This window comes from Lynx canadensis, chromosome B1 (assembly GCF_007474595.2).
Source record: "Lynx canadensis isolate LIC74 chromosome B1, mLynCan4.pri.v2, whole genome shotgun sequence".
NCBI lineage: Eukaryota > Metazoa > Chordata > Mammalia > Carnivora > Felidae > Lynx > Lynx canadensis.
Window position 1 is genome coordinate 74276443 of NC_044306.2, and position 12791 is coordinate 74289233.

General features: G+C 36.6%; 1 protein-coding gene across 1 annotated transcript in view; it reads right to left on the reverse strand.

The window, feature by feature from the left end:
* The window catches only part of MND1 (meiotic nuclear divisions 1), a 65112-nt gene that overhangs the window by 13309 nt on the left and 39012 nt on the right, over positions 1 to 12791 (reverse strand). Inside the window, exons 5-6 of the mRNA XM_030311894.1 lie at positions 9857 to 9931; positions 6702 to 6816 (exon numbers count right to left, since the gene is read on the reverse strand). Of these exons, the coding sequence (XP_030167754.1) occupies positions 6702 to 6816; positions 9857 to 9931 (190 nt within the window). The remainder of the gene's footprint in view (positions 1 to 6701; positions 6817 to 9856; positions 9932 to 12791) is intronic.

Sequence of the window (12791 nt, forward strand, 5' to 3'; positions counted from 1 at the left end):
TGACTAAAAGTCTGTGTCTAGCAATCCAACATCATGTATGTTTCTGTGCATAAACCATACTTTCTTTGTAGATCTTGCAATTTTTTTGTTGTTGAAAATTGGGACATTTTAAAAAACGTAATGTGGCCACTCTAGAAATAAGATACTTCCTCCCTTCCCAGGGTTGTTGTTTTGGTACTTGTTGTTATTGTTTGTATAGCAATTTGTCTGAACAAATCAAAGAATAAAGAAACTCTGTATTCTTTATTATGTGAGGCCACTGAAGTATCTAGTTCGCTTACTAGGCAGTTAATAATTGAACAGAGATTTCCTTAAACACCTGGACTAAAACTCCAGGTCTTTGCTGAGTGGCTCTCTGTGTGTGTTGGGGCAGGTTTCAACACTCAGCTAGGCAATTTACAACCCTGTCTTAGCTTTCAGTTCCTATATGCCCTGAGTGCCAAGGTCTGCTAGAGGTGGGACTTTCCTGGGAATGTGCACAGCCCTATGCATATGGCCTTCCAGATTTCCAAAAATCTGGTGCTTTTCAAGACACCTATAACATGTCTTTCAACCTCTCCTTGTAAGCTCTTTGATTAGTCTACTGTTTGCCTCAACTGGTATTCATCAGTTCAAACAGCTATGGGGTCACAACTCTTGCCTATAATTGTTTTAGACAACTGCTCCCCAAGAAGTGGCTGTTAGTACTGGGCATACTACAAGCCAGATCAAATAAAGATAATTCTTCCTATTGGTGCTTTCAGAGAACCATCAAAGATGTCAAATAGTGACAACTTGGGAAAATGAAGGTCTTAAAGAGCTCCAGCTCCAACTTACTCCCTCTGATACCAGGAATGCAGGGCTCTTAGTTTTCAAGATTATTGCTGAGCTATAGAGAAGGGGATAAGAATAGAGCAAGTTAAAATACCATAAAACTTATTATTCTTGCTGATATTCAGCCATTTTTCTTGAATAGGCAAATCTTTGGTTCTTTTCCAGAATTCTGGAAAAGTTGTGACAATTTTTGCCAGCTTTCCTGGAAGGATAAATTTTCAGAGGTCCTTACTCCATCATTTTCACTGTCATCCTGGCATTTCCAAAAATATTTCTTAAGTACTTCTAAGATCTACTTTTAAGTATTTTTTTAGGAATTCAATGTTTACTACAACTTATTTTATCTGTTCTCACTTCAGTAATGGTCAGAGTAGCTAAAATTAAATTTCATGTTTCATACATTATTACTTTCACTTCTCACTTCTTAGATATCTATAACTAAACTTGCTAATAATTAATGTAGATACCAATAATCAGTTAACATGATGAAATGTAATTGTTCCTGCAAGAATTACTGAGAAATAAGTAAAAGATAATACACTACCAGGTCTCTATGAACACAAAAATTAGTATCAGCAGAAAAACTTTCAAAATAAACTACGACTGAGATTACCCTGATGGTTGTAATATGGGTGCTGTAGCCACACTATTAAGAACCAAATCTTATTAAACTCAACTTGTGAAACTCATAATCCTTTAATCCAGTATAATCTTTTATGCAATGACATGATAGTCAATATCCTATGAAACCTCTCATTAGCAAAAAGCACGTTTTAAAAGCAGTAAGCTCTCTGGGGAAAGGAAATAATCTCATCTGGGGGAATAGAGATTAAAATCTAAAAAAATTATCTAGATTTAGTAATAAGGAATTACTGCCATTTACTACTTAAATGTTTAAATTTCTTGAATCTATGGGTTTATAATTTACATCAAATTTGAGAAAAAATAGCCTTTACTTCTTCTGATATTTATTTCTTCAGGTATTTTTCAGGGTTGGACACATACACATACACACACCACCCTATGCCCCCAGCATACACTCCTTTTGGGACTTCGATTATACATATATTAGGTCACTTGAAGTTGTCCCACATTTTAGGGATGCTATTTGCATTAAAAACATTTATTTTTCCTGAGTTTCATTTTGGATACTCTCTACAGCTAGCCTTCAAGTACACGAATCCTATTTGACAATGAATTATATATAAAAAAAAAAACAAACAAATACACGAATCCTTTCTTTTGAAAAGTTTAATCTGCTATGAATCCAATCCAGTTTCTCATTTCAAATATTATGGTGTTCAACTCCAGGACTCTGACATGAGTTTTTATATCTTCCATGTTTTTTGTTTTTTTTTCTAATGTTTATTTTTGAGAGAGAGAGAGAGAGACAGAGCATGAACGTGTAAGGCGCAAAGAGAGAGGAAGACACAGAATCCAAAGCAGGCTCCAGGCTCTGAGCTGTCAGCACAGAGCCTGATGTGGGGCCGGAACCCACGAACCTTGAGGTCATGACCTGAGCCAAAGTTAGATGCCCAACCAACTGAGCCACCCAGGTGCCCCTATATCTGCCGTATTTCTACCTAACTTTTGGAACATATACAATACATTTGTGATAGCTTTTATTTTATTTAAAAAAAAAAATTTTTTTTTCAACGTTTATTTATTTTGGGGACAGAGAGAGACAGAGCATGAACGGGGGAGGGGCAGAGAGAGAGGGAGACACAGAATCGGAAACAGGCTCCAGGCTCTGAGCCATCAGCCCAGAGCCTGACGCGGGGCTCGAACTCACGGACCGTGAGATCGTGACCTGGCTGAAGTTGGACGCTTAACCGACTGCGCCACCCAGGCGCCCCTGTGATAGCTTTTAATGTTATGGTCTTCTAATTCTGCTATCTGCATCAGCTCTGGGTCAGTTTTGATTGAAGGATTATTCTTTTCATTAAGGGTCACATTTTCCCACTTCTTTGCATGCCTGGTAATCTTTCATTACATGCTAGACACTAATTTTATTTTGTTGGGTGCTGAGCAGGTTTGTATTCCTGTGAATATTCTTCAGCTTTGTTCTGGGATGCATTTAACTGACTTTGCAATATAGTCTAATGTTTTCAAGATTTGTTGTTATGATTTGTCAGATGCGTGGAGGACAAAGCTCAGTCTAGGGCTAATTAGTCCTTGCTAGTGAGGCAAGATGGTCTTGAGTGCTCTACCCAGTGCCCTATGAGTTATGAATTTTTCTAATCTGCTTGGTGAGAATAGGCACTACTCTTGGTCCTGTGTGAGTGCTAGACACTGTTCCTTCTAATTCTTTGAAACTGTTCTTTCCCCAGCTTTGGGTAGTTTCCTCATATGCATGCACCAAATACTTAAGGGGAACCCTCTGTAGATTCCCAGGGTTCTCTTTCTGTGTAATTTCTCCTCTCTAGTAGGCTGTCCTGTGAACTCTAGCCACAATGGTCTCCTTGATTTTCAGTTCCATCTACAGGGCTCTGCCTAGGTTCTCCTTCCTTGTGCCACAGCCCAGAAACTCAATAAAATAAGCTGACACAATTTTAAGACCTAATTTGTTTCCTTTCTCTAAGAAGCATTGTCCTTTATTGTCTGATATCAAGTATCTTAAAAACTTATTTGATGTATTTTGTTTGTGTTTTTTAAGTGGGAGGATAAATTCAGTCTGTTACTACTCTATCTTGCCTACTAGTGGAAGTGCCACATCTGAGTAAAATTTTATTTGTTACCTGTTCTGAATTTTAAAAGCAGAGGAATTGGGCATTTCTCTATAAAAGTATGAACTGAAGTTAATCTAAAATTCTTGCTTTGATAGTTTTTTTCCCCCTTCTGATTATAGTGTGGTAGCTTTCCATAGAAAAAAAAATCTTACCTTAAAAAATATTAAAAAGATATCTTACCTTTACATCTAAAATAGATTTATGGAATAATGTGATTATCCTACATAACTGCTATCTATTAAATATGTTGTAATTTTCTATAATTAATGCATTTTATAAAGATAGATATTTTTAATGGAGTAAAATAAAAATAATACAAAGCCAGGAAGGACCCTTATCCTCTCATAACCCTATAAAGCTCAGAAATGTACAATGTAAAAATGTCAAAAATTAATATACATGTAATGGATTCACCATTACAAAATTCTACAGCATCCAAATATGGATCCATCTTAGGTGACTACATAATTAAATATGAAAAGATAATCTAGGTCTGATGTTGATGAAGAACGGTAAAGTCTCTTAACTCACTGTAAACCAGAAAACATTTTCTTCTCATTCACTTAGACCTCATAGCCTGCATAATACTCATTCACACTGGCATGTTTTCCCTTAGGTTGAGAAATAAATCACCAAAGAGAAGGCTTAAGATGGAGAACAGAATTCAGGCAACCAGCATAAACTAGTTACAACTTCCTCCTCAACCATGCTATTCTACTTTCCAGAAAATTCATCATCCTTTATATACCTTGAAACTTCTTCCATCAAATTTCATCACCTTTCTAAGAGGGGAGGCAATTGCCAAAATTGCTGCTTGATCCAGAGGTACAAGGAATGGCAACAGCTGAAATTACATGCCTGAATTAAAAGTTTTCCCCATTCACGAATCGATCTGGCACAATTCTCTATCCTTGTGGATTTCCTGAACTGCATGATGATCCACTGGCACAGGATCACCATCAGTATAGTTTTGTAAGACTAAATAAGTTTCAGTCATTCTGGAGTAGACAGAAGTAATTAAAATTAGGGAAAGGACTGTAAAAACAGGTCATAAGTAGAAGTGATGTCAGGCAGGTCATGTGCCCAGGGAAAGAGCAACGGCAATATAACGGGGACCATGAGGTAGAAAAGCAGAAGCCTTGACTGGACATGGCTATGAGTTGTAGGTCACTGACAGAAGAGAGAATGAAATGGGTAAGCAAATAATTGGCACTTTCAGGGAAAAGTCCCAGATTTACACAAAACTGAAATCAGGAAGGAAGGCAGAGCCAAGAAAGAGTAATAAGTGAAGGATCAGATTTGATAACTGTGAAAACAGAATTCCCATGATGACCTACTACAGGGTACAGACATGTTGATCCTAAAACTAAACCACCTGGAGGCATTCAATCTGGGTGAGAAAACCGTTCTCAAAGCTCTCTTTCATGAGAAGCTGCTCAAGACACACACTGGACATCCTAACAAGCAGTATATAATTCCTTTTAAAGACGAATCATGAGCAGGCCTAGCTTCCTCATAGTAACCTACGGCACCGCTTTGAGGTGCTAGTGTTCAAGCAGGGTCATTTGATATTAGTTAAAACTTTGAAACGGATAAAAGTCATTAATTTTGTAGATTTGGTTACACTTTATTTTGCAGGATGATGATAAATGAAATTCATCTGTGGGCAGCATTAAAGAGCTAATAAGTCTCTCTAAATGCCTGATTTACAGAAAATGACTGGCTGGAGGGGGCGGGTGGGCTCTTCTACCTCCACTTCTCTGGGAAAAACATCCTGGGGAATCGGCTGAACCAGGGCCAATACATATCACCATCTAGGCTGTGGACTACATGTGATTAATGCCTCCTGGAGTTGTGCAAAGTAGGGATCTGTCTCTAAAATTAAATTTAACTTTAGATTACACTAACTGAACTGCTTAAATATTTTTTAGTTGTAAGGAATACCATCAAGGAGAGCTTAATTGTAATCAAATTACTCTCAAGCTAATTTTATTTATTTATTTATTTATTTATTTATTTAGAAAGTGGGAGCATGAGTAGGGGAGAGGAACAGAAGGGGAGGGAGGGGGAGACGGAGAGAGGGAGAAAGTAAGACAAAGAATCTTAAGCAAGCTCCATGCTCAGCATAGAGCCCAACACAGGGCTCGATCCCATGACCCTGGAATCATGACCTGAGTCAAAATCAAGAGTCAGATGCTCAACGGACTGAGCCACCCAGGTGTCTTTCAAGCTAATTTTAAAGTACCAAATATTTTCAATTTCTCTCAAAGCCTTCAATCACATACTATTAGTTTTGTCTAAAAGTTTCACTTGGTAAAGTTCCCTAAATGAAAAGACAGGCTAAGACAGAAAAATGTGAAGAAATTTATACATATTTTCCTAGGCAATTACATGCAGTGCCCTTATAATATACTCTTTCATTTCCTCAAATATTGAAATTTCTATCTTTACATAAATATATAAAAACTATTCAAAATAAAGCTTTGGAGGGGCGCCTGGGTGGCGCAGTCGGTTAAGCGTCCGACTTCAGCCAGGTCACGATCTCGCGGTCCGTGAGTTCGAGCCCCGCGTCAGGCTCTGGGCTGATGGCTCAGAGCCTGGAGCCTGTTTCCGATGCTGTGTCTCCCTCTCTCTCTCTGCCCCTCCCCCGTTCATGCTCTGTATCTCTCTGTCCCAAAAATAAATAAACGTTGAAAAAAAAAAAAAATAAAGCTTTGGAGATTGGTTTTAAAGTAAAGGAAAACATCATTGGTGTATTCAAAAGGTAAGTCAATGCACAGACTGATTTTCTGTAACTTGCAAACTCCTATTTTTGGTAATATTTTTTCCTAGAAGATAATGGTAGATTTCATTCTCAAGTCATTGTGCTTGGGGCCAACTTAACTCCTTCTCTGACTCCTCAGTTTCCTAAGCTTATAGTTTATATCTTTATCCTTCTACCCTATCTACCTTCATTACCCTTGAAATGCTTACAATTTCAAAGTTGTCACTGTTCAATGCTTTAATGTTGACTCTTTAATGGAAATATTAATGCAATATTAATACTACTAATGGCTTGATTTTCTCATTATACATGGAGAATGGCTACCAGGCAACTAGAAGTATAAAATCTCTTTCATGAGTAAAGTTAAAAAACTGCAAGATATGATATAAACTTACGTATTTCTTCCACAACTTGTGGGTCACATTCTCTGTATTTTTCTACTTCTGCCTTTAGCTGTTCCCTTTGGTCTCGAAGTGAAGAAAGCTCTTTTGCTAGCATAGTTCGCTCTTCCTGCATTCAAAACAGTTTTATGTACAATTAAGACAAGTAAAATGCCATAGGTTATAAGGCTATACATATTATAAACATTTTATTTCTCATAACTAATGTGCACTAGGCTTTGGACATTATATATACACATACCTATATTCACAGTATAAGGACAAACTCAATTCTCATTTTTCTCTGAAATCTCAAACATCTATCATATATTTTGATTAACTGGATGGGAATTAATATATAGAATGGACCACTCATAAACAGATGAGAGGTCACTGATTATGTATGAATTTAAAGATGACTAGGTCATCATATGTTAGGAAAAAGTGCCTCTTCGATCTATATATAGAAGTAATATTTTAGAGCAACATAATCATTACAAGTGTGGTAGACAATTTTTCAACCTTTAAGGATGATCATCAACCTTGAAAAATATTTAAAGAGGTCAGAAACAATAGAATTACTGCTTGTGGTCTCCTATCACTTTCCTTTAAAGGTAAACCGGAAGAAACTTTTAATACAACAGGATCTGATAAACACCACTTGAAATTTCCCGCCAGAGTTCTCACTAACAGGTAGAAGTCACAGTGTCACAGTTTTCAATTCATATGTGTGAAAGGTTATGGTACAGACTGAGAGGATAAGCCTGAAGCAAAACCAAGTAGAGTTCAAGCTGTCTGATGGGACTTATTTAAGGTCCCTTGCTAGTTTATATTTTGGTACCTGTATTTTTTGACTTTTGCCTTTAACTGTTCTCTTTCGTTCCAAAGTGAAGAAAGCTCCTTTGCTAGCATTTGTACAGGGAATGCATATACAGGGCATCATGGTCTGACGCAGCACAACCCAACAGAACTCTACAATGACAGAAATGTTCTAGATCTGTGCTCTCCAATGCAGGAAACCTTACCAACATGTACCTAGTGAGTACATGATATATGGCTATTGTTACTGAAAAACTGAATTTAACTGCATATGTTTTAAATTTAAATATAAATAGCCAAAAATGATTACAGTGTATACTGTATTAGTACAACTCAGAAGAGATTTAAAAATAACTACAATACGGGCACCTGGGTGTCTAAGTCAGTTAAGCTTCTGACTCTTGGTTTTAGCTCAGATCATGATCTCACAAGTTCAACTCGTGATCTCATGAGTACAAGCCCCACACTGGGCTCTGTGCTGGCAGCACGGAGCCTGCTTGGGATTCTCTCTCTCCCTCTCTCTCTGCCCTTCCCTTGCTCTCTCTCTCAAAATAAACAAACATTAAAAAAAAAAAACCTATGACATAAGATAATTATTCTTTGCCACCCACACCCAAATTATACACACTCCATGAGAAATGAGACAAGCAGCAAAATGGGGAAGAATCTGTGAAGGCAATGATAGTTCTCCAGACACCCTGAAGTGGTAGCCATCTCAGACTGTTACTAGCACTGAGATTTTTGCCAAATTACTTCACTTTTTTGTGTCTTTTAGTTACTCAAATTAAAAACGGAGACAGTAATAGTGGCCACAGCCTTGCACTGTTGGCAGGATTCAATAAATATAAAATGCATTGGGACAGTACTTGCCTGGCTCACAGTAAGCAGATTATAAATGTTAGCTATCTCTTCATCATCATCATCGTCAGCAGCAGCAGCATCACCATGGATAATACCTAGTAAACAGCGGCTAGGTGTTTCTAAAAAATCATGATTGGTGTTCTCACAATTAACACGAGTCCATCATTCTCAGGAGCCTTTCTAAACTACTACAGTCTTCTGATAGATGCAAGCACCAACTAGGTTTTTTCCTAGCTGCAATAGATCCAGTGGGCTGGGTAACATGCAGCAGACAACTTTTGGGCATGGGTATGTCACCATTAATCGAAGGTGCTTCTATAATTTATTGCCAATGTTCAAGAACAAAAAGGATCAAATAAAGAAATAGTAATTGCTCTGTCAATTAAAGAAATATAACAGCTTCAGGTTATGCCAGAACTTACTTCCCTTGAACATTTTTCAAAAATTACCAAATTCCAATTCCTATCTGTGACTGCTGACTATTCACATAAAAGAAGGTATGTGAAATAATTGTGAAAAGCCACTGCAAACCTGTGATATATTCTTTTCTACAACGTGACGGGGTTTTGTTTTGTTTTTTTAATTTTTAATGATTATTTTTGAGAGACAGAGAGTGCGAGTTGAGGATGGGCAGAGACAGAGGGAGACACAGAATCCAAAGCAGGCTCCAGGCTCCGAGCTGTGAGCACAAAGCCTGATGTGGGGCTTGAACCCACAGACTGTGAGACCATGACCTGAGCTGAAGTCGGACACCTGACTGAGCACCCAGGCGCCCCATAATGTGACAGGTTTTTGAGTCTCTTTCACAATCAAGTGATACAAACAGAGGCCTAGATGGAATGCTTAGTGGTGCCTGCTGATCTTTAATAGTTTTTTTAAGTCATAAATCCATACTTGAGATAAAGATGAAACTAGAAAGTCAAGTGATTTTTAAAAACCGCTAACATAATACTTTAGAGAACATTACACTTTTTAAAATAAAACAGTGTATCAGTATTCATTTAAATAATTTAGAAATATTACAAACCCTCAAGGATAATATATTGATAGTTTTCAATATGTTCTATGCCAAGACTTAAAAACTTGACTCTCAAAATTTTTCATAAGCATTTATAAAGGGCTTACCTTGTGCCAGGCCCTCTTCTAAATGCTTTGCAAATATAAGCTAGTTTAAGCCATAGGATAACCCAAAGAGGTAGATTTTGTTCCCTATTTTATAGCTGGGAAAACTGAGAACAGAAAATTTAGGAGACTTTCATACCCAGGCCACCTGGCCCCAGAATTTATGCTTCTATGTTATGCTGCCATATATAATATAATAATAAAAAATAAATCTATACTTAAAATTAGTAAATCCTACCAGGTCCAATGTCCATGTCCTTTGCTGTACTCACCTCTCTTCTGATAGGAATGGCATACTCCTCATAGATAACTCTATGTTCTTACTTTTCTATTTAGAATTGACATTATTAAGGAATCTACAAACTTACCGTTTCATGTCGGCCAACTTTAGCTTTCTCAATGCTTTTCTGTAGATTTGCATGCTTTTGGTTTCCCTCAGATAACTGGAGAATTAAAAGAAACAAAATGGCTTCCAATGATGAACTTGCTTAACATGAAATTTATAAGTCAAGAAGTCAAGATGAGATTTGTTTTCAGCCCAAGTCAGTGTAACAAGTAAGTCAAAAACTACATTGGGAACTAACTTCTCTAATTTGAAGCAAACTACCATGAATCATTAGGGCAGAATGAAAAAAAAAAAAACCAAAAACGCTGAAAAATATATCCTCTCATCCAATCAGAAAAATGAATAATATGCTTTCAGTCTTTTCTGAAATCTTTATTTATCAGGTCCTCCAACTCCATGCCAAGTAACTTGAGGTATATTATTTAGTTAAGAACTGAATTTTAAGTGATGAATCACTAAATTCTACTCCTGAAACCAAAACTATACTATATGTTAGCTAACACAAATTTAAATTAAAAGACATGAATTTGAAAATTCAAAAAAATGTTTTATATACTTCTTCAAATTTCATTTCATTTCTGCCTAAAGTGAAATAAAACACTCTAGACTATTTCTTACAGACTTGTAGTATTATGGTCTATCTCACTGACTGAGTCAAAAATGAATGCCTCACTTATTATTCTTAAATCAGTTACATTATAAGCCATTACATACTTGATATACTAAGTTCTTCACGAAGGAAAAATCTATTAGTCTGTTGCAGTTTTTATGCATGTTTTACATACCTTAAAAGTGATCAGTTCAAGTACTATACTAAGCTTAGAAAGTGGTAAGTTATATGTGGAAGTGGATTAAATAATACCAGCATAAAGAAACCAAAACATAGAATATTCATTAGCATATGGCTGGGACCACACCAAAAAGGACTGGATAGCTTAAAAACATTGCTTCCCTTTGTCTCAATTTTATTAATCTCACCTGGGCCCACGACTAAAGCATCAAAGGATATTCCCAATACTAAATTCACCACATCTTCTGCTAGTTAGAAATTTCAGACTCATATGATTAAGAGCCTTCTTAAAATCTATTCCATTCCTCCCTCACTCTTGAGTTACAAACATTTAGAAAATAATTAATGACTGGATGAATTTCTTTAGGCTGATTATAAGAAGCTGACCTTTCACAATATGACCTAGTTATATGTACAGGGTAAATAATACTCATGTGTCATAGATTAAAAATCACAAACAGTATCTTCCAAAAGTTAGTGGCTTTATCCTGGCTTTAGGAAATCTTCCATTTCTCAATATGCATAAAGGAAACATTGTCAGCTTTCCTTTAATGGCTCTCTCATCACTGATTCTAATCCATAGCATGAACAAGATCCATCTGTGTTGCCAAGAAGACACCACCACCAAACCAGCTACACCTCTTCTGAGAGTAATTATCTTCTGAGTTAAAAAAAAAAAAAAAATCTGTAGATTTAGGAGCCAAAATATGCTTTAAAGTCCTAGATTTAACAAGATCTAGTTATTTATTTTTTTTTATTATTTTTTTTAACGTTTATTTATTTTTGAGACAGAGAGAGACAGAGCATGAACAGGGAAGGGTCAGAGAGAGAGAGAGAGGGAGGGAGACACAGAATCTGAAACAGGCTCCAGGCTCTGAGCTCTCAGCACAGAGCCCAACGAGGGGCTCGAAATCACGAACCGTGAGATCATGACCTGAGCCAAAGTCAGAGGCTTAACCGACTGAGCCACCCAGGCGCCCCAAGATCTAGTTTTTTAAAACAAGGGTTCCCGTTTATAAAATAGTGCCATGTTTAAAAAGTTAATATTCCACCCTGCAGGACTCCCCTGAAATAATAAAGGCATGTGACATTTAAATTCAGGAGTAGAGAATCTTCTAGTGAAAAAATACATATTTCCATTAAAAATGTTTTTTTAAAAAACCAGATAAGAAGATGTTATCCAAATAGTTAATAATTATACAAAAATAAGCCAATAATTAGTAGATATATATCTTAATTACATTGATGAAGTGTCTTCCAGGTATTGTATGGCTGCTTGTAAGTATGTATAACTTAAAAGCATTTGAAAGAGCTAATTCAGGAATTCCTTAACTCTGAAAATAGTATCTGTTTTAAATGTGATTTCATGATTTGTCATTTTAAGTACGTTGGTAAGGGGGGAAGGCACAACCTAAATAACATGCTCAGATGAGAAGCATCTGCTAATTATCTGAAGTACTGAAGCAACTTGGTTCAGCTCAATAGGGAAGGACTCCTGGCCCTTGTTCTCAAAATCTCAACTACCAGAAACAATGAAAGCAACTCCTGTGAGGCGCCCCTGCTAACAGCTTTTCACCTACACATCTCTCAGAAGCAATATTGCTAAAGTTTTTAACACATACCCTGGAATTAAACCAAACCCAGGCTTTCAAGTAAAAAGAGCAGGGATTTTTGGCCACTGTATAGATACTATCTAAGCCAATGGTACAAACTTGAGCATATATCAGAATCACCTGAAGGGCTTGTTAAAACACAGGTTGCCAGGCTACACCACGCAGTTTCTGAATAGTAGGTCTGGAGTAGAACTTAATAATCTGTATTTCTAACGTGCTCACAGGTGATGGGTGATGCTGACGCTTCCGGTCTGGGGGCACCACACTTTTGAGAACTACTGGTCTGAACAAAAACCTGTTTTGTTACAATAACAAACCCAACTAAAATACATGAGATATTTATAAATGGGAGAAGATTATCTAGTTCATCAGCAAAAATGAATTACTGCTAAGTATTATAACCTGAACTAGAAACGAACAAAATATCTTAATAATTCTGTCACTAAAAGAAATACAAAAGACCACATTTACAAAAATAGAAAAATGAGTGATACTCTACATTCCAGAAAGGTATGCACCATAAAATCCCTTTGAACAGCACTCTATATACATTT